This window comes from Carcharodon carcharias, chromosome 13, assembly GCF_017639515.1.
Source record: "Carcharodon carcharias isolate sCarCar2 chromosome 13, sCarCar2.pri, whole genome shotgun sequence".
Taxonomy (NCBI): domain Eukaryota; kingdom Metazoa; phylum Chordata; class Chondrichthyes; order Lamniformes; family Lamnidae; genus Carcharodon; species Carcharodon carcharias.
This window is the reverse complement of record NC_054479.1, coordinates 12,855,698-12,878,860: the sequence shown is the minus strand read 5'-3', so window position 1 is coordinate 12,878,860 and position 23,163 is coordinate 12,855,698. Positions and strand designations below refer to the sequence as shown.

General features: G+C 41.8%; 1 protein-coding gene across 2 annotated transcripts in view; it reads left to right on the top strand.

Moving 5' to 3' along the window:
• ydjc (YdjC chitooligosaccharide deacetylase homolog) overlaps positions 1–23,163 on the top strand; it is a 64,277-nt gene that overhangs the window by 24,556 nt on the left and 16,558 nt on the right. For both annotated transcript variants that reach the window (XM_041201910.1, XM_041201909.1), the window contains exons 2-3: positions 10,830–11,008; positions 17,819–17,978. In XM_041201910.1, the coding sequence (XP_041057844.1) occupies positions 10,845–11,008; positions 17,819–17,978 (324 nt within the window). In that variant the 5' untranslated portion in view covers positions 10,830–10,844. The remainder of the gene's footprint in view (positions 1–10,829; positions 11,009–17,818; positions 17,979–23,163) is intronic.

The following is a 23,163-nucleotide window of genomic DNA, read 5'->3' as shown; positions in this document are numbered from 1 at the left end:
CCAGACAACAACAGCACCACCCTTGTCAGCGGGTTTGATGACGATGTCAGGGTTGGACCTGAGAGAATGGAGTGCAGTAAGTTCAGCGAGAGAGAGATTAGAATGGGTGAGAGGAGCCTCTACCTCGCGGAGGCTGAGCGTCAACTCACAGACACTTCCTCCTTCCTCTCCCTGGACCATGACCCCACCACTGAACATCAAGCCATTGTTGCCAGGACTGTCACTGACCTCATCTCCTCTGGGGATCTTCCTCCCACAGCTTCCAACCTGATAGTCGCCCAACCTCAGACGGCCCGCTTCTACCTCCTACCCAAAATCCACAAACAGAACTGTCCCGGTAGACCGATTGTGTCAGCTTGCTCCTGCCCCAGAGAACTCATCTCTCGTTATCTTGACTCCCTTCTCTCTCCCCTTGTTCAGTCCCTTCCCACCTACATCCATGATTCCTCTGACACCTTACGTCACATCAACAATTTCCAGTTTCCTGGCCCCAACCGCTTCCTCTTCACCATGGATGTCCAATCCCTCTACACCTCCATCCCCCACCAGGATGGTCTGAGGGCCCTTAGCTTCTTCCTCGAATAGAGGCCCGAACAATCCCCATCCACCACTACTCTCCTCCGTCTGGCTGAACTTGTTCTCACACTGAACAATTTCTCCTTCAACTCCTCTCTCTTCCTCCAAATGAAAGGTGTGGCTATGGGTACCCGCATGGGCCCCAGCTATGCCTGTCTCTTTATGGGGTATGTGGAACATTCCTTGTTCCAGTCCTACTCCGGCCCCCTTCCACAACTCTTTCTCCGGTACATCGATGATTACTTCGGTGCTGCTTCGTGCTCTCATCGGGACTTGGAAAAATTTATTAATTTTGCTTCCAATCTCCACCCCTCCATCATTTTCACGTGGTCCATCTCTGACACTTCCCTTCCCTTCCTTGACCTCGCTGTCTCAATCTCTGGTGATAGACTGTCCACCAATATCCATTACAAGCCTACCGACTCCCACAGCTACCTCGACTACAGCTCCTCACATCCCACTTCCTGTAAGGACTCCATCCCATTCTCTTAGTTCCTTCACCTCCGTCGCATCTGTTCCGATGATGCTACCTTCAAAAACAGTTCCTCTGACATGTCCTCCTTCTTCCTTAACCGAGGTTTTCCACCCACGGTCGTTGACAGGGCCCTCAACCGTGTCCGGCCCATCTCCCGCGCATCTGCCCTCACGCCTTCTCCTCCCTCCCAGAAACATGATAGGGTCCCCCTTGTCCTCACTTATCACCCCACCAGCCTCCGCATTCAAAGGATCATCCTCCGCCATTTCCGCCAACACCAGCATGATGCCACTACCAAACACATCTTCCTTTCACCCCCACTGTCGGCATTCCGTAGGGATCGCTCCCTCCGGGACACCCTGGTCCACTCCTCCATCACCCCCTACTCCCCAACCCCCACCTATGGCACCACCCCATGCCCACGCAAAAGATGTAACACCTGCCCTTTCACTTCCTCTCTCCTCACCGTCCAAGGGCCCAAACACTCCTTTCAAGTGAAGCAACATTTCACTTGCATTTCCCCCAACTTAGTCTACTGCATTCGTTGCTCCCAATGCAGACTCCTCTACATTGGAGAGACCAAATGTAAACTGGGTGACCGCTTTGCAGAACACCTGCGGTCTGTCCGCAAGAATGACCCAAACCTCCCTGTCGCTTGCCATTTCAACACTCCACCCTGCTCTCTTGCCCACATGTCTGTCCTTGGCTTGCTGCATTGTTCCAGTGAAACCCAACGCAAACTGGAGGAACAACACCTCATCTTCCGACTAGGCACTTTACAGCCTTCCGGACTGAATATTGAATTCAACAACTTTAGGTCTTGACCTCCCTCCTCCATCCCCACCCCCTTTCTGTTTCTTCCCCCTTCCTTTTGTTTTTTTCCAATAAATTATATAGATTTTTCTTTTTCCCTCCTATTTCCATTATTTTTAAATATTTTTAAATCTTTTATGCTCCCCCCACCCCCACTAGAGCTATACCTTGAGTGCCCTACCATCCATTCTTAATTAGCACATTCGTTTAGATAATATCACCAACTTCGACACCTATGTGTTCTTTTGTTCTGCCGTCTGTGACATCTTTTGATGATCTGCTTCTATCACTGCTTTTGCCTACAACCACACCACCCCCCTCCACTTCTCTCCCTCTCCCCGCCCCCCCCCCCCCCCCCCCCCCCCCCCCCCCGACCACCTTAAACCAGCTTATATTTCAACCCTTCCTGGGATTCACCTAGTTCTGTCGAAGGGTCATGAGGACTCGAAACGTCAACTCTTTTCTTCTCCGCCGATGCTGCCAGACCTGCTGAGTTTTTCCAGGTAATTCTGTTTTTGTTTTCAATTTTTCCCTGGTTTCCTTCTTCAGGCTCCTTACAAAACTCTAGTAATAAAACTAAAGAGGAAGTTAACTCCCACTGTTACCCAAAATCTGTCAACATTTTCAACTCCAGGGCTGAGCATTCCACAGCTTATGTTGCAACTCTGTTTATCTCAATTTTAAAGAAGCTGAACGATTCAGACTCGTGTTCACACTTTTATATGTCAAAAATGAACTCGTACGTACCAGACGTAGAGAGGACTTCAAACATCTTTCCCCTTGCAGACAGCAAAATCCCACCAATAATATTCACGTAGAACAACCAACTTAAAAACAACATTCAGGAAAGGACCACAAAGAGTTAAACAACTTTTGCTTCTGTGCGTAGAACAGTAAAACTGACTCCCTCTCAAGCTGCAAGGAAAAGGAGTCATTCATATACAAATCAGCAAGTTTCTCTCTTTAATTTTCTTTTCTTCTTTCTGACATGCCTTTGGTATATTATTAACCAGAATGCTTTTAAAGCTTCATTATTTTTCTCAGCCTTTCCTACCTTTTGCTTCTCGTTAAGGGGAGATGGTGGTGTAGTGATAATGTTGCTGGGCAAGTAACCCAGAGACCCAGGCTAGTGCTCTGGGGACACCGGGTTCAAATCCCACCACGGCAGTTGGTGGAATTTAAATTCAGTTAATAAATCTGTTAATAAAGCTAGTCTTAGCGATCATGAAACTATCATCGGTTGTCATTAAAAAACCCATCTGGTTCACTAATGTCCATTGTAGGGAAGGAAATCTGTCACCCCCTCACCCAGTCTGGCCTACATGTGACTCTAGACCCACAGCAATGTGGCTGAATCTTAAACTGCCTTCTGAAATGACCTAGCAAGATCAGTTCAAGGGCAGTTAGGGATGGGCAACAAATACTGGCCTTGCCAGCCCACATCCCATGAAAGAATAAAACAAAAAGTCTGCCCTGGAACAATTCATTTTGTATGGATTTCTGTCCTCTGTTGGGAGGCAGCCAGCCAGTAAGTTAGAGGTCTAAATCCTGTACCTCCTTGCTTCAAATATTCTGTCTCCTTTTTTACATTATCGATCTCCTGATCCTTCTGTCTGATGAACACGTCATCTCTTTGAGCATAATAGTACGCTCCAGATACCAGAAGGTTCTTTGCCTTCTCAACCTTTGTCTTCCTGACGTCACCTGTTTCTGAATAAATGCAGCTACTTCCTGGAAGGCTGTACCCTTGCAATTGGTGAAGCATCCCGCTAATGGCTCCTGTATCCCGAGATCAAGTAGCTTATCTGCTGCCCCCTTGTACGCTGTCACTAAGTCATTGGATACCCCTCTACTGTTCTGAGTTTAATAAATTTAATAACTGGCACTGGCACTCCCTTGGGGTTTCCCTTCCTGACATGAATGCTGGCCAAAATGACAAAGCCGACATCCTTAGTTACTAGACCAGTCTCGTCCTGCCGCAGTCACCAAATTGACAGGTTTCGCAGATGAAACAAAAAGGAATGGAGAGGTACTTTAGTTTAGTTCAGTTCAGGAGAATTTATTAAGTGTTAACATGTAACTAAACTTAACAAACCAGACAGCAGTTTACAGGTTGCTTCAGGCTTTACTGCCTATTTTGACTGTAGACAACAGAGCACGCTAGGATTCATCACATGGTCATCTTCTCTTGCTTGTAGCTTTGTGCTGCTGTGAGGCGGTCCTTTGTGATGGTCTCATTCTCCGCTGTGACAAGGGTTTTTGGCTCGCTCCTTTCATACAGCTTCCAGCACCTGGGTCTCCTTGGTGTGATGTAATTTCTATCTGATATGATCAAATTAGTCCTGGCCCCTTCCATAGATGATAAAATGTTTTCCTTGATGTAGTTATTCCTAGATATCCAAAGATTACATTTCAAGCAAAGTCCACATTAATACAATTAAGATCAGGAGTTAATGAGGTTTGTAATCATACTTCAACAATTATAACCCAAACCGGTGTTTTGTCCTGAATTCAGTGTACAGACATGAGCAGTTTAAAATTTAATCACCGTGAGGACTCTTAGTGATCTCAATATTTACAAAATGGAATGTTAACATGATTAAACATTGACTATAATTCAACATAATCCCTTTTGAATATTAACACAATTAGTACAATTAAATACCAAGCATAATTCCCTTACAATGCTGTTACATGATGCCTTTCACAAATTCAATGTCCCAGTACCTTTCAGCCAATGAAGTTCTTCCTGAAATGTAGTTACTGTTATAATGTAGGAAATATGGCAGCCAATTTGCGCAGAGCAAGCTCCCACAAACAGCAGTGTGATATTGACCTGATATTTTGATTTTGTGATGTTGATTTGAGGGATAAATATTGGCCAAGACACAGGCGATAATTCTCCTGCTCTTTAAAACAGTGCCTTGGGACTTTTCATGTCCAGGTGAGTGGGAAGATGGGACCTCGATTCATCATCTCATTTAAAAGATGGTACTTGCGACAGTGCAACACTTCCTCAGTATTGGCAGAGTGTTAGCCTGAATTATGTGCTCGGGAGTCTGGAATGGGACTTCAATCCACAACCCTCCCACTCAGTGAGAATGCTACCCGCTGAGCTATACCTGTTGACAGTCAACAAAGATTCAATAGAATGGTTGCAACACAGCAAACAAAATGTTGGGAAATAAAGCCTGTGATGTGATTTATAAATTAAAGGAAGGAATATTTAAGTTGCTTCTGGCCTATCAAGGCAACACCAGAAGAACTGTATTGGAGGGAATGTAGAGGAAGGCTCACCGACTGATTCTTGAATTTGAAGGACTAAATCATGAGGGGAAAAAGGATTTGCTAGAGACTTACCAATGTTTATGAAGAATTAGGACCCAAGAAATGTCAGTGTAATTTTCTTGGTAATTGGACGAATGAATTATGAAATGTAAGGATGCATTTTTTAAATGGTTGGATAAGTTACTGTTGGGAAAGGGGACACAACAGTATTCAGTCTAGAACTTAATGGGACTTTTGAGAGGATAGACCAGTCGGACCAGTGGTCTTCACAAAACATTACCATGATATTGTGTACATGTTGCTCTGGACTGCTGGAGGCCACAGTACTGCTTATTTTATATTACGGTGTTGCTTTTGAAGCATGCGTCACCCTTAAAGTCTGAGCTCACCTGAGACAGAATTGTGGTGACTGTTGCAGGTGATTCACTCTCTGACCTTTGGCAATCTAAAGATGATCGTACCATAGACAGGGCAATCCAGCTAGTTAGACCATCTGGGCTACGTGAACAACACAGGACAGTCCTAAGGGAAGAGAATACAACATGGGGCAGAAGGCAACCCTCAGTCCAGGTCACAAAGACCCAGGGACCATTCAAGTTGTTCAGCAGCTGGATCCAGGATAAGATTTTCATTGCTGCTAGTAGTACACTTTCCTCCAGATGATATATTTAAAGTCCTAGAGTTCTGAAGCGAATGATCAGTTTATGGTAGCATAGTGGATTTTTTTGAATAAATAACATTTCATACTGAACGAGTGCTGGTTTCTCTATTCCAGAAGTTAGAGCACTGAATGTTCAAAGGAATGAAGGTTGAATTGCCCCTAATTCAGTATGTTGTGATTACAATCAACTGGAGACTGAATGAATGTGAGTCTGAACAGTCAGGTTCTCAGGTTGTGCAACATATATTTCATTTGGCTGCAGTACTCTGAAGCTTTGTGTAACAATGGGAATGTACACTGGCTGCATCAGTTGAGGATATACTGCTTTGTTCTGTGATTTATCATCACCTACCCACTTAAAACAAAATGTTCTCTAACAGATAATAAAACGCGTGTTTCTAAAATATTATAGACTGGAGGTGAATGACGCTGGAGGTGTAATTATGCAATTTTCCGGTCCTGATGTGGCTGAACCGTTTTAACAAGGAAAATTAACCAACCTCTTTGATTTTTTTAAAAATTTATGAAAACAACCCAGTAACTACGTAGAATCATAGCACGATTACAGCACAGAAGGAGATCAATCAGTGTCAGCTCTCTGCAGGAGCAGCTTAGCTAGTCTTACTCCTCCACCCTTTCCCCGAAGCTAAGATGTACACCAATTTCTCAGCACAGTACCCAACAAAACAAAAAGTTTAATTTGTGATTGGAAAACGAATACATGGTGTTCCATTGCTTTTATGTTGTAACCACCATCTGTTCACATGTAACAGCCTTTTAATGTTAATGAATAACTTCATACCATCTACTCGTTTAAAAACAAAAGTTATTTAAAAAAACGATAATTCTGTTCCAGAGGGATACTTACTTTCTTTAAAATCTTAGGCAGGTAAAATAAATGTCCCACTGCAGTTAGTGCAATGCCAATCTGTGACTGATGACTGCAGAGTGTAATTTTAAAACTTATTATTGTTGTGGGCTGTAAATTTTACAGCCAGAAAGAAATAACGTGTGTTTATGTGGTGCCTTCACACCCCAGAGTGCATCACAGCTAGTGAATTACCTTTCTGAAGCATGTACCAAACACCGTTTCCAATTAGCAGTGAAATTAATCTGCGTAGAGCCACTTCTAAACTTGCATTGACTTCCTTAGGCGCTATAAGCCACTACCTGTTTAACCTGCCTGTGCCTGGAGAATCAACATGATCTGCACAGTGTGGCTAGAAGCAATGCTACACGTGCAATTCTCCCCCCACTGTGTCCCACAAAAGAACTGAGATAAATGACAAGTCAATGAGTTTTTGTTTTGGGTTTAGTTAAGAGATGACTATAGGACACTGGGAGAACTCCCTGCACAAATAGTGCCATTGAATCTCTTACCTGCATGAGCAGGCAAACAGGGTCTTGGTTTATTAATAATAATAATAATAAAAAACAAAAACAGAATTACCTGGAAAAACTCAGCAGGTCTGGCAGCATCGGCGGAGAAGAGAAGAGTTGAACTAAGTTCTGTCGAAGGGTCATGAGGACTCGAAACGTCAACTCTTCTTCTCCGCCGATGCTGCCAGACCTGCTGAGTTTTTCCAGGTAATTCTGTTTTTGTCTTGGTTTAATACCTCATTGAAAGAGGCCACTTCTGACAATGCTGCACCGTCTCAGTGCTGCACTATTGTGTCACCCTGGATTATGTGCCCCAGTCCTGCTGTGAAACTTCCATGAGCTTCTGACTCAGTTGAGAATGCTACCTAGAGGTAATTGCTGCAGAAATTCCTGTTTACTTTAGTCTAGAAGGTTAAAAGGTGAACTTATTGAGGCCTTGAATGTGATGGAGTAGATGCAGAGAAATCTGCAAGGGCGTATTACCTTAAAATTAAAGCTAAGCTACTTAGGAGTAAAATTACGAAGCACATTATCACACAAAGGATGGTGGAAATCTATGTCAAAGCTTTTGAGGCTCAGGGTGAGTTGAAAATGTCAATACTGAGATTGATAGAATGTTGTTACATAAAGCTTTCAACAGTTAAATGAAATTGAGGTGTAAATCAGCCATGATCTAATTAAGTGGAGGAACAGGCTGAAGGGATTTAATGGTCTATTTCTGTTACTCTGTGCTGATATTTAGAACTCTTATGAAAGTCAAGAATGACGTACAGTGTTGTGTAGAAAGAAAGACTTGTGTATTTGGCATAATACACTTGATATGGGAATGCTGGACCTCTGATCAGACTTGCAATAAAATTCTATTATATCAGTAATCTTCATTCCTGGTAAAAGTAGTACCTTAAATGTTCACATTATGTTAAGTCTGAAAGGTGTTGCTCAGTGGGAGGACTATATATTACTGTAATACTGCATTTTGTAGAGCTTAAGTGCTAAAAGTTGGCTTCAGTTTATTGTGCATCATTAAGGTCAGAATGTGGTAGCAGTTTAAACAGAAAGGTGGGACAGTAATTAGATTATTAGAGTAATGGGTTCAAGCCTCAATCCAGTATTTAAGCTTGGCTGACGCATCCCTACAGTACTGAGGAAGTGTGTTATTGGCAGTCATTTGGATGAGGGTCTAAACCTAAGCCCAATCTGTCAATTCTAGTGGCTCAGGTGGGTGTTGAAAGTTGCTTTTATTATTGACCTTTTAAGTCAAACATGGAGATTTGGTTTTGAAGCATGTTGATAGTCTTGTTTCACATTATTGGCTGAATTGTAAAGCCAGTTTTACCTGGTACAACTTCAAAATCAACCAATGTAAAAATGCCCTAAATGGCACTGAAGAATACTGCAAGTACCTTAGGCAACAAATCCTTTCTCAGCAATACTATCAAATGATATTTAGATTTGACTGTTGAATTATACTATCTATCCTACACTAGGAGGGAGTGCAGCATAGATTTATTAGAATGAAACCTCGACACCCAAGGGTTAAGCTACGAGGAGAGATCGAACAAACTAGGGTTGTATTCCTTGGCATTTAGAATGTTTTAAAGGTATTAAGGGGGGACAGATAGGGTAGATAGGCAAAAGCTATTTCTGCTGATTGAGCGTCTAGGACTAGGGGGCATTGAATGAAAATTAGAGCGAGGCATTTTGGGAGTGAAATTAAGAAACAGTTCTCCACACACACAATGGTAGATGTTTGGAATCCTCTCCCGTAAATGGCAATTGGTGCTAGATCAATTGCTGATTTTAAAACTGGGATTGATAAATTTTTTGATTGCCCCATATCCTTTAATACTTTTGGCTAAGATGGGTATGTGGAGTTAGGTGGCAAATCAGCCATGATCTCATTGAATGGTAGAACAGGTCCAAGGGGCTAAATGGCCTCCTCCTGTTCCTGTGTTCTTAATATCAGATATTTTTACAATTAAATTACAAGCGTAGGTGTCTGCAGCTGGTCATGCCTTTAATTTCTGAAACCTCAGACTCTTGTGTCCTGAAAGGTTGTACTTGTAAAGGCACCTTCTTATCTGCTGGCTAACGCTTACTCCGGAGGGACACTAGAGATCTTTTCTTCTAACTGTAAAGAGCATCTTCACTTGCTATTCCATTCACTACAGACTACAACTAAATAAAGCCAATGGAGGAGACTGATACCAATTCTGAGGGGTTCAGGGACGGAATCTGGTAGTGGAGGAACATATTTTAAAACTGGTAGGAAGAACTGAGGATGCGTGTTGGCAGGAGAAGTGATGATTAGGGATTATATTTGCATGCCCACAGGAACAAAACTATGCAGAGATTCCAAGATTAAGGTTTTGAAATGGGTGCTCTGAGAGACAGGTTGGCAAGGATGGTGGTGATGGCTGTGCTGGACTTTATGCAGGATTGGGTAGGGGCCATGGAGTTCTGGATGAGTTAGAGTTTGTATCGGGTGGAACTGGATAGATTGGTAAGGAGAGAAGTCAAACTTTGAGGTGGTGAAGACATGAACGATTGCTTCAGCCTAATGGTGTGGGCAGTCGTTATTCCTAAAATGGAAGTAAGCAATCTTGGCGATAAACCAGGATGGGGGGTTGAATCTCAGCTCAATATCAAGCAGGACACTGAGCCATCTGTTTTAATCTGGGCAGCCAGAAGAATATCATAAAAATACATTAACCATTCAATCACTATCACTACCAGCTGTCAATTCTTGTCAATGCTGTCCTTTTGACCCATTTTTAAAATATATATATATAGTTTTATTGGAAGTAAAGAATCATGATGATTAAAATTCATATTTTAAATAGAGAAATTTGAAGAAAATTTGATTTACAGAATGAGACCAAGGAGCTGGCTGACTGCCTACCGCCTCCAGTCTGCCATTTACAATACTCTCGTTGAACCTTTTGATCTTATTCCTCAGCTTTCCCACCAGATGTCGCCTGCTCTAACAGAAATGGTCTTCTCCGGTTACTGCATGGTAACAAATGGATCACCAACCTAAGCAGATAAACAAAGTTTATACAAACTTGCGTTTCTATAGCACCTCGTAATGTAGTAAAATGTCAGGTGCTTCACAGAAGTGTAAATAGACAAAATGACACCAACAGAACAGAACGTCACCAGTCTCTATTCATGCATATTAACTAAAAACTCAACATTCAAATCCAACTAATTTTATTCAAGTGCAGTGAAGGATCCCCCATGTGAAGCCATGGTTTCAAACCAGAAAGCATGCTTCTTATCTAGAAAACAGCTGAAAATAAACCTTCGCATAAGGAATAGTCAAACAAGCCCTTGAAAGAGCCTTTAGAGGAAAATTAAAAACTTTGGCAGCTTATTTAATTATATATATATTACTTTAAGTACTAAACAAAGGTATATGGTAACATTCTTGTGCTCATGTATTTGTTATTTCACAACAGATCAAAATCTCTTGCACCTCCAACTAATAATTGCTATTGATCTATATTGTGACAATTAAGGTAACATGATTGTCCCTAATTAGCACTTAGTGCTGACTTAAAGGACAGTATGGTGACTGCGTTACTGCCTTATGTTAAACTCACACTTTGCTTTCTGCTTCTTTTCTCTCTTTAGCCCTGAAGCTTAAGAATGCCGCAGCCCGGGGTGAGATTAATAGCCACAGGCGATGATTTTGGATACTGTTTAAGGAGGAATCGAGGTATTATGGAGTGCTTCAATGCGAGAGCGATTTCCAATGCTTCCTTGTTGGTAAACGGTACTGCAGCTAAAGAGGCTGCCACACTGGCAACAAGGTGGGTTCACTCTTTCAACACTTTTTTTTCAGACTTTTTAAAATGAAAATTACTTTTTGTGTATAATTTATGTAAATATGCCTTACAATTCAGTCAAGCAGAAGAAAACTATTCTTTTAAAAAAGAAAAATGGTAGGGTGGAAGTTGGTGAAAGCCACAAAAAGAGAAGAGAAAGCTTGCCTCTATGTAGGGTCTTTCCCAGTTTCAGGGTGTCCCAAAGTGTTTTACAGCCAACGAGATATTTTTGAAATGTTGATTATCGTTGTATAGGTAAAACCCAGTGGCCAATTTGCAAGCTGGCACAATGAGAAAAAGGGACCGGTTAATTGGTTTTAAGTGATTTGTAAGGTTTAAAATTTTGGCCAAGATATTGGGAGCACACCCCGTGCCCCTCTTCAGTTAATATCATGAGATCTTTTACATGAGAACAAACGGGGCCTCAATTTCGTCTTCAAGACAGCGGCCAGGATTTTCCAGCCCTGTCACCGGGGTGGGCGGACGGGATGGGAAAACTTGGACAGCCTCTGACTTTAGCCATTGGCCAATAGCCACTGGCTTTCTAAATGTTTCATTGTGTGTAAAGTGCTGGAAGCCAAATCTGAAAGATGTGGGGAAATGCTGTGGTTTTCTTCACATTTCCCATGGGGAACAGTGGAGTCAGATTGTGATCGTGCCAAGTCAACCTCCTCAGCTTCTTCAAGGAAGTGATATCCAAGTGGATTGTGACCTTTATCATATGCTATATTTTGATTTATCAAAGGCTGCACACAGGAGGCTACGTGTTAAATCCAAAGTTGTGGAAATTCAGGGTCAATCTTGGGTATGGATAAGAAATTGGTTGATGAGCAAGAAGCAATGGGCACTTATTTGAATTGCTAAATCAGCGTGCAGGGAAGCTGAGTGGAGTGTCCCAGGTCTCAGTGTCACTTTTCAATTCAGAAACTCCATACAAGGTGATCAGATTTTCAGATGGCCCAAAACTAAGAGTATAATCAGAAGTAGCTCAGAAATGGCCAAGTATTGAGGAAGGCAGAACAATGGTAAATGATATTCAAGGCAGACAAACATAACTTGCTGCACAGGAGGGAAAACGGGTGACGGATTTTCACCATCGAGGCTAGAAACTCCGAGTTGGGAAATCTCAACCTGGCAGTCTCCATGGTTTCACCCCCACGTATACAATGTTTGCTGCGGTGGGGTGTGGAGTGACGATTGGTTAGGCTTGCTGTCTCCGGAGGCCGTTCAAAGGCGGTCGCCGAGGCAGGCGGTCGCCGAGGCAGGCGAGTGCCGAGGCAGGCGAGTGCCGAGGCAGGCGAGTGACGAGGCAGGCGAGTGACGAGGCAGGCGAGTGACGAGGCAGGCGAGTGACGAGGCAGGCGAGTGCTGAGGCAGGCGAGTTAGAAGGTCTGCCAAGGTTCTGAGAGTAGCCTAATGTTTAAAAGGCTGTTAGGCCCTCTAGCTCATCCCGACCCCCTCCACATCTCCATGCCTATATGCACTATGGGTGGACCTCAGGAGCCATGTGGAGATGAAAAAGAATTACAATTCTAACAGTCTGAGAGCTCTCACTCATACATGCTTGATAGAGAAGAAACTCATCCATGACACCAATTCAAAAACTTTTAATCCCCTTAAGTGGTCAATCTGTTGTAAAACTAACTTCTATTCACTAACCATATCAAAGACAGCTAATCCATTAATAGTGTATTAAAAATGTCAATTAAAATGTGAACTCAGCCTCCCTTGCTTTGCTGAAATAAAGTGGTTTTTGAGCTTTTGAAATTCAGCCAAGCATTAATAATGGGTTCAGCTGTAATAACAGCCCTTGGGAAATGTCAACAATGAAGTCTATTGAAACTGCATGAACTGATGGCTTTTTTTCCCCTAAACTATGCCAGATGATCTGTCGATCAATGCTCTCTAGCATTGGGTGTCTACTTTTTTACTCTGATAGCTGCAGCCTGGTTTTCTTCATTTTTAAAGGGTTGGGGATTTAAATAACTACAAATAATTACACTTAATAGTCCTTATCCATCCATCAAGGGCATTTACTCCTTCATGAATTCGTGATTCCAACACTGGGTTAAGGCCCTTGGAAAAGTGAAAGTGGGATCTGTTTCAACTCTGGACTAATTTCAAATGGTACTGCTGAATTTGGGTTTCCCGCTTATGTGATTCATGCCCTGCCCCCTGCAGAAAAGTGGAATCTACCAGAAATGGGGGCGGGACTTCAACATCCAGGTCCCGCCCATCATTTTAAAGGCCTCTGGAGGCGGTCCAACACCGCAAAAACCCAGCCCATAGTGCGTGAATGGTGTTGAAATAACTGGGTGTCTTCAGATTTAATAGTCTGCAAATGCAACCTAGGAAAATACAACCAATACAGGTCAGCAATCCGTGAAGCCAGTGCTAATTTAATCATAGATAAAAAACAAAATGCTGGAAATGCTCAACAGTTCAGGCAGCATCTGTGGTTAGAGAAACAGAGTTAACATTTCAGGTGGTTGATCTTTCATCAGTCGACCTGAACCGTTAAGGTTCAGCATCTGTTTCTCTCCACTGATGCTGCCTGATCTGCCGAGTGTTTTCCAGCATTTTGTGTTCCTATTTCAGATTTCCAGCATCTGCAGTATTTTTGCTTTTACACCATTTTGATCAGCAAGGCTGTTTTTCTGATCTTTATTTTTGCATCTCATGTTGTTCACCTTCTGCTATCAATGCTTTAAGTTAATGTTCATCACTAATAAATTAAACCTTGGAACTGAGAAGGTGATTTCACTCTCTGCCCTGCCCCCCATCTTGACCTCAGGATTTGCACTTGATTAGAAGTTGTGATTCTTACGCTGGAATGTCATTTAATCACAGTGTGTAAAAAAAAAAAGACTGATGAGACACTTCAGGGTTTGACTAAACTGTTTCTAAGCTGATCATCTTTACAATTAAAAATTGACATCTAAGTATAATCAAGGGATAACTATGGATGAGGAAGGCCAATCTACTCATCTCAGTTCATCTATCCAGAAGATCTCAAAGCCAACACAATGTTGAACTACATAGTCAAAACAGTAGAATATAAAGTGGAGCTCCTGATCCAACCTTAGATTGTTCTGGTCAGACTGTGTCCATTTAGGTTGCCAAGGCTTGGATGAGGCATTCTAGCACTGGAGGTAGTGCAGAGAAGAGCTGCAAGTCGGAGTTATGAAGTATGGGTTTACGCTAGTAAAAGGTAAATTTTAGGGCTGGTGCCAGGAACAACTGCAATATGCATCATCCATTTTCCTTCCTGTGTGGCAGGTTACATTTGTTCTGCCTTGAATTAAATCTGCTATTGTTTTGCCTTCCTGAATATTTTGCAATTCCTGAGCTCCTTCTGATTATGCCCTCCCTCCTAGTTTGGTGTCATTTGCAAATCTGATCACTTTGTACCATTTTTCTGAATCCAAGAGTGGTCCAGACACTGAGACCTGGGGCACTTCACTCAACTTCCCCTCACTCTGACATTACAATTCTGATAAGTACTCACCTTCCTGTCCATCAACCAATTTCTTAGCCAAACCCAAGATTTAGCCTGAAGTGGGCAACATGTGGTACAGATGACATGAACTGGGATGAGTAGATTGGCCTTCCTCATTCAGTTAATGATGATTATGTGATTATAGTGAGAAGTCCATTTTTAACTTCAAAAATGATCAAATTAGAAACTTTTTTTTGTCCAACCCTAAAGTGTATGTAATCAGTGCTGTATAAGCACTTGTGATTAAACAATGTTGTAATGTAAGGATTATCACCTTTCAGTCATGTACAAATCCAAAAAGAAGTCAGGATGGGGGCAGGGCATTTGACTTATAAAGTTTAGTTTAGTCAATGATGAATTTTAGTTTGAAGCCTTAACTGATTTTATTTTTGTGTCTCCTGTCGTACAGAAAAATAGCTTTGCTGATCAAAATGATTTTAAATAAAATTTGACTATCGTGAAAATTGACAACTGTTATAATGCGAATAAGTTTATTTAGTTAGATTCTTTATTTGCTTAGCAGAATAACATCCAAGGTCAAAAAAATTGTGTTTTTAAAAGTAAAGACAAATTACAATAGCTGCTCTGAGGACCAACGCCAAGGAAAAACCTACTTGACCTTGTACTCAACAATCTACCTGTTGCAGATGCATCCACTCAGAACAATATTGGTAGGATTGACCAATGCCCAGTCCTTGTTGAAAACAAAGTCTTGTCTTCACGATGAGCATACCATCTACTATGTTGTGTGGCACTACCATTATGCCAAAGGGGATAGATTTTGAACAGATCTCACAACTCAACATGGGTGTCCATGATGTGCTGTGGGCCATCAGCAGCAGCAGAATTGCTTTCAATCATAATCTGTAACCTTATGGCCCGGCATATTCTTCACTGTATCATTACTATCAAGCCAGAGGGCCTACCCTTATATGAGGCATGTAGGAGGACTTAGCTGGAGGAGCAGCACCAGGCAGCTTGAAAAATAAGGTGCCAATCTGGTAATACTACAACACAGAATGACATGCAAGCTAAACAGTGGAAGCAGCATGCGTTGGACAGGGCTAAGCGAACCTACAACCAGCAGGTCAGATCAAAGCTCTGCAGTCATGAATGACGGTGGACAATTAAACAAGTAATAATATAATTGAGCAGAGTCAACATGACTTTGTGAAAGAGGAATCATGCCTGACAAATTTATTAGAATTCTTTTGAAGAGGTAACAAGCAGGATAGATAAAGGCAAACCAGCAGATGTAATATATTTGGATTTCCAAAAGGTGCTCAATAAGGTACCGCACATAAGGCTACTTTAATAAGATAAGAGCCCATGGTGCTGGGGGTGGTATATTAGCATGGATAGAGGATTAGCTAACTAATAGAGTTGGGATACGGGGGACATTTTCAGGATGACAACTTGTGACTCGTGGAGTGCCACAGGGATCAGTGCTGGGGCCACAATTATTTACAATAAATATTAATGACTTGGATGAGGGAAGTGAAAGTACTATCACCAAGTTTGTGGATGACACAAAAATAGGTGGGAAGGCAAGTGGTGAGGATGACACAAGGAGTCTACAGAGGGATATAGACAGGTTAAGTGAGGGGGCAAAAACTTGGTAGATGGAATATAATGTGGGAAAATGGAGATTATGCACTTTGGCAGGAAGAATAGAGGAGCTGAATATTATTTAAAATGGAGAAAGACTGGAGAAAGCTGCAGCACAGAGGGGTTTGGGAGTCCCCGTAAATGAATCACAAAAAGCTAACATACAAGTCCAGCAGGTAATAAGGAAGGCAAATGGAATGTTAGCCTTCGTTTCAAAGGGAATGGAGTATAAATATAGGGAAGTGTTGCTAAAACTACACGATACTAGTTAGACCACATTTAGAATACTGTGAACGGTTTTGGTCCCCTTATCTAAGGAAAGATATACTGGCATTGGAGGCAGCCGGAGAAGGTTCACTAGGTTGATCCTGGGTATGGAGGGGTTTTCCAATAAGGAGAGATTGAGTAAATTGGGCCTGTACTCATTGGAGTTTAGAAGAATGAGAAGCGACCTTGTTGAAACATAAAAGATTCTTAGGGGGCTTGACAAGGTAGATGCTGAGAGGTTGTTTCCCCTTGTGAGAGTCTAGGACCAGAGGGCATAATCTCAGAGTGAGGGGTCACCCATTTAAGACAGAGATGAGGAGGAATTTCTTCTCTGAGGATTGTTAATTTGTGGAATCCTTTACCACGGAGGGCTGTAGAAGCTGGGTCATTCAGTATATTCAAGGCTGAGATAGACAGACAGATATTTAATCAGTAAGGGTATCAAGGGTTATGGGGAAAAGGCAGGAAAGTTGAGTTGAGGATTATTAGATCAGCCATGATCTAATTGAATGGCGGAGCAGAATCGATGGGCCGAATGGCCTACTTCTGCTCCTATGTCTTATGGTCTTAAGTAACGGAAATGGGGGTTCCATGAACATCCCCATCTTCAATGATAGTGGAGCCCAGCAAGTGAGAGTAAATGACAAGGCTGAAGTGTGCATATCCAGTATCAACTGGATGATCCATCTCAGCCTCTTGCTAAGGTCTCCTAATCACAATTGCTAGTCTGCAGCCAACTCAATTCCTTCTGCATCATATCCAATGCCTTTGGCCATTTATTGATATGGTTAAGGCTATAGGCTCTGACAACATTAAATAAAACATACCACCTGCTAATCAATGAAAATAATGTGCATTGTTGAAGTTAATCCATTTTTATAATGGAAATAATAAAATGAAAATGCACATGACTGCCTATAACGTGCAACCAGAATACCCTGATTGTGGGAATTACAGGACTGACCTGTAATTTTTGTTAAAGCAATGGTGTGGATTGCATAACCAATGTGACAGGAAGACACAGAAACAAATACCTGATAAAATTTGGCATGATATTTGAAATTGGAATAAAGTGCCTCACATTGATTAGTGCAATGAACCAAAATGAATGTGAATGGGCTTAAAATTAAGTGTTGAAGGCAATTTTATTATTTTGAGAAATGGCCTTAATTTTATGCCCTTTCTGGGAGCAGATAGCAGGAGGGGGTGGGTGGTGGGGGAGGTGGTAAATTTGGATGGCCTGGCGAGGTCACCACCAACCTGTCACCACTGGAATTTTACCAATGGTGGGATAGGTGGCGGACTACTCGCCCATCCGTGGACCAATTGAGGCCCTTTAAGTGGCCAATTATTGGCAACTAATATAATGAAATTGTGCAAGGTTTTCTTAATCGTTAAATATTTCTCCTTCTCTCAAACAGAAACAAAGTTCCTCTTGGTCTTCATGCGAACCTTTCTGAGGGTTTGCCTGTCTGTGAGCAACTCCGAATGGGTTCTTCCCTTGTCAACAAGGATGGCTTTTTCCATGGAAAGATGGGAATTAGGGAAGCGCTGAAGAGTGGCCATATCAACCTGTCTGAGGTACACCTCGATAGTGGAAATCCGTTGCGACTACTGGTAGTACTGAGCTTTCATAACTGGGTAGCTTAATATATGAACTCAGTGCAGAATGCCACAGTAATTAAACGTGTAATCATTTCTCTAAACCTTCAGGAGTGATGACACAACCAGAAACATGGAATGCAATGACGATAAGACCTTAGACTTGTCCATAAGAAGCATTCTCAAAGTAAAAGCGCTGATATTGTAAATATCAAATGAGAAAGTGATTACTAGACTTTTTGACAGCTGTGATGTAAGCCAGGGTTACAAAATACAAGTATAAAAATATGATTCTTGCAGTTTATGGTTACATTTTAATCTCTAGGCTTGTGTTGTTCCTGACATCATCTATTATATTTTCTGTCTTTGGGTAAAATTATTATTTCATTGTCCCATTTATTGTTTTCCTTTCCTTGCCTTATATGTTCTTGCACTTTGGTGTTCAGGTTCTTAATAATCCAGTGTCAAATGATATAGAAGCATGTTAGGAAAATGTAATAATTTTCATAATGTTAGTGGAATTTTTTGTAAGGTAGGAATAGTGTGTGTATGGGACTTAACTGAATTAAAGACAGCTGGTCTGAAGGCTTTGATGTATCAGAAGTTAAGCTAAGTTTGAAATGTTAAATAGGTAAATTTTATATCTTGGGTAAATGAGTTCGTTGGCCAACTGAACTCTAACTGCATGCCTTCCTATATTCTCATCAAGTGCTGGTTGCAATCAATAACAGGGAGAGACTGATATAAGAATAAACAGTGATGGTTTACTGAGACATAGGGCAGAGCACCAGGTCATGCGTGCTCACTCAGAAACCTCCAGAACTAGACTTACAGTTCCCAGTTGCCTGTGATGTACAGTGATTTGTCAGTGCTGTCGCATGATCAGTACACTTGAATTCTCTTAAAGGGACACACTTTACCACAGTAAACATGGCTGAAGTTTTACAATGTGAGGTATAAAGGGAAAAATTGCATTTTTAGATAAACCAGAGTAATTTGAATTTCAAAAGAGGTGGTAAAAGGTTACATTTTGCCAGAAGAAGCCAAACAGTGTGTTTATTTTTCCCAGAGCTTACTGATAAGATTGGCGCTATGAAGGATTTTTATTATTAGAGAAGAAGAGTTGAAAAGACATATTGGGACAATGGGATTTACATTAAAAAGGGAGAAATCTGTATAAAGGAGGTGAGGTTATGTGTAAGAGAAAGAATTCCAAGATCTAACAAGTGTGAAAAGTATCCAGCCTCTAAGCCTCAAGTTGCTGTCTGGAAGAATTGAAATGAAGAAAACTCACTTTGAGTTCGACTATTTGGGTATACTGGTACTTTGCCTGGGTCTTTTAAAATCTGTGTGTTTTACTGTTGCCTTAATGGAGGTGTAACTGGGAGTTTGATTAACTAGGGGAGCTAGGAGTTATCATAGTAGAAATTTGTAAACCTATGTATGTGCTTAAATTCATTTTTTTTTATTAATATAGGTTTCATTTAGTTTTGTAAGAAACCTATAAGACTTGGTGGTCTTATTACTACAAAATTCAAGGCACGCATCTCGAAATAAATACAAATTATAAAATAGTTGCTAACAAACTCACTTTTATGCATACTCTCAAAACCAGCTCCAGTTTTGATTACTTTATTCTTCCATGTATGCACTGGGAAAACTTGCCCGATAGCTCTGTTGGTATAGGAAGCCTATAGCTTCGCATACAGACCAGTTACAGCTTTGAATGCCAACTTCTAGCGTACCAAAACATACTGACTCTGCTCTCGCATGAAGTATGTGCACTTGGCAAAGGGCCAGAGTATGATCAATGCCAATGGAAACCAGGCCAGGTGCAAGGTTTAGAGGACGAATCCTGCGAATTTCTGAAAGTTGTCTTGAGTGCCGAGATTAAATTACAGCCATCACTTTAAATAAGTTGGCAATTTTCCACCCCCTCCCTCTCCATGTTTGGGTGGTGGAATCCCTCTGGTACCTCACCCAGATTTCCGTCCCCAGCATCTAAGCCTAGACAGGGCTGTGAGCATGTTATTTACTGCTGGGGCATTACCATGGAATCTAATCTTGTTCTTGTTATGGCACAGCAGATGGTAAATGCTGAGCTGTTCAAATCCCAGAGAGAAATTTGAAACAACTGCCACAACTATTTTATAATTTGTATTTATTTTCAGATGCGCGCCTTGAATTCATTAGTAATAAGACCACCGAGTCTCCTCATACAGCTGCTTGTTTGTGTTTGGCTCTTCAACCACTTCACATCTAACCACCTAATTGGTTTCAAAACAATTCTGCAGCAATGTCATGGATGTGGGATTAATAGCTGGAGCATTACCTAGGATGATTGGCATTAGCATTGTGCTCTGCATTTAGGACTCATGATTCTGGGGACTTCAGATCACACTGCTGCACAAGGTTACCTTATGGTTAATAGACTGAGGATACATCCAGAATGTTTTATATTCCTCGGGCTGATGGAAAACTGGGGATTACAAATTTATGCCCAATGAATGTTGTCATTGGAAGGAAACCATTACTATTGGTCATCCTAACATAATTGGGAAAAATGGGAATGATAGTAAAGCGGATATAATATTGAAGTAGTAAACCAGGGCTTTTCAGTTCAAATTGCACTACAGTAGGTTGTAAAACTGAATTCAATAGATCTGGTAATTTGTGTTCACTGCCTGATTTGTTAATGCCACCTCAGGTAGTCATTCAGTTGTACAAGTAATCGCTGTGAATCACCACTCATGAAAAGCTCTTCCTGGGACAACTTTAAAAAAAAGTCAATAATTGTAGAGTTGCAAATATTTCACAAATAAAAATACACTATCCTAGGTAGCATTGAAGTCTCCTGTGAGAATTTATTCTGTCCATTGATGGTGATATGGTGATACCATAGCTCTAGGGACTCCCTGTTTGCCATTGTTGGTGGACAGTGCTTCTGGACATGGGGACCAAATTTAATATTTTCAAGTTTGCTGATGACACAAAACTAGATGGGAATGTGAGGAGGATGCAAAGAGGTTTCAAGGGAATTCAGACGGGCTAAGTGAGCAGACAAGAACATGGCAGATGGAATATAATGTGAACGAAATATTAAGTCATTCACTTTGGTAAGAAAAAGCAGAAATGCAAGGTATTTTTTTTAAATGGTGAGAGGTTGGGAAATGTTGATGTCCAAAGGAACTCGGGTGTCCTTTTCATGAGTCACTGAAAGCTAACATGCAAGTGCAACAAGCAGTTGGGAAGGCAAATGGTATGTTGGCCTTTCTTGCAAGAGGATTTGAGTACAGGAATAGTTTGCTCTGATTGTATAGAGACTTGGTGAGGCCGCACCTGCACAATTGTGTACAGTTTTGGTCTCCTTACCTAGGGAGGATATATTTATCATAAAGGTAGTGCAAGGTTGACCAGACTGATCCCTGGGATGGTGGGATTGTCTTATAAGGAAAGATTGAGGAGTCTGGGCCTAGAGTTTAGAAAAATGAGAGGCAATCTCATTATAAGAATTTTTTCTCTTTCAGGGTGTGACAGAAAGATGAAGAAAGGATATTTTCCCTGGCTGGGGGGGGGGGAGGTGGGGGGGGTGGTTCTAGAACCAGGGGACATAGCCTCGGAATAAAAGTTAGGTCATTTAGGACTAAGATGAGGAATTTCTTCACTCGGACAGTGGTAAATCTTTGGAATTCTCTACCCCAGATGCCTGTGAAGGCTCAATCATTGAATACGTTCAAGAGAGAGATCGATTTCTAAATAGTAAAAATATCAAGGGATATGGGGACAGTGCAGGAAAATGCCATTAAAGTAGATCAGCCAGGATCTAACTGAACGGCAGAGCAGGCTTGAGGGGCCACTGACCTACTCCTGCTCCTGCTCCTATTTCCTACGATTCTATGGCAGATGTTCATTGATCACTCTTGGAAGGACTGTTCAAGTTTTGCAGTAATCTCATTTAGATTACTGCCGTAGAATTTGCAACATGGAGAACCTCACCATCAAAAGGAAGCGTAGCCAGCAGCGTATTCCGATTAGCACTCCTCAGTCCGGTCAAGGTAGTTTGTATTAAGCCAGAGGTACCCAAACTGGAGCAGGGGCCACAGTGAGATTATTGGTGAAGGGTGGAGGTTGGAGGTGGGGGAGGGGAGTGTATTGAAGAGGACAGGCTGGCTCACGGCTTTGAGAAGAATCACATTGGAGCACGTGGTGCTGGAGGAGGTGAAGCCAATGAGCTTTGGCGCTTTGCTGTTACTGCAAAAGGAAATACAGGGGGAAAAGCAACAATACAAGGGGAGAATGGAGCAGTAATATATAGATTACTACAGTGAATGTCTGATTTTTATATTGTAGGGGACCCAGGGAGTGCAAACTTTACAGCAGCTATTATTGTCAATGTTTGTTTTGCTCACAGATCATTTTGATGGGTCAAATGGGTTCCTTCTGTGTGATAATTGACTCTATCACCACATCACGCAGCATCGAATGTAGCTTAATTCTGGAATCGGGGAACAGTCAGGGAATATAAACATGACAGTGACTGGCCCTGAAATCCAACACCTGCATTGTGTGTTATCATTCCATACAATACGTAGAATACTGTACATTCGGTAAAATACGCTTTCTCCCACAGGATGCACTCTTAATGGGCTTTGTGAATGTTATGTCGGCATCCCAGAAAGATGGTGATTTCAGGAGTAGCCGGACTCAAATTGGGGTTGTCACTTCAAGCAAGTGTGTTGCTAAGTTACTACAGGGCATATAACTATGATAAAAGTATGATTATAAGAAGTTCATTTTTTTTTTATTTTTAGCTTTACCACACCACTTCCTCTCCCAGCCCCTTCACTGTTTCTAAATTATCATCTCCTTATCCAACATCCATGATGAGCAGAAATTTCCTCCATTAATTTAAGTATTGGGAAGATTGAGCCATTGCCTGTAGTCCCTGTAGTCCCTGCTACAATCACTGTTCCCTCGCTACTGACTCCATCCCTTTCCATGGCAACTGAGGCTGAACCAGACTTTGGTCATAACGTTGGTGTCCAATTAGACTCTTGAGATCAGCTTCCAACCATATATCTGCTGCGTCATTAAGGCCACCTATTTCCACCCAGGTAACATCGCCCATCTCCATCCCAGTCTGCTCTTCTGCCGCTGAAGCCCT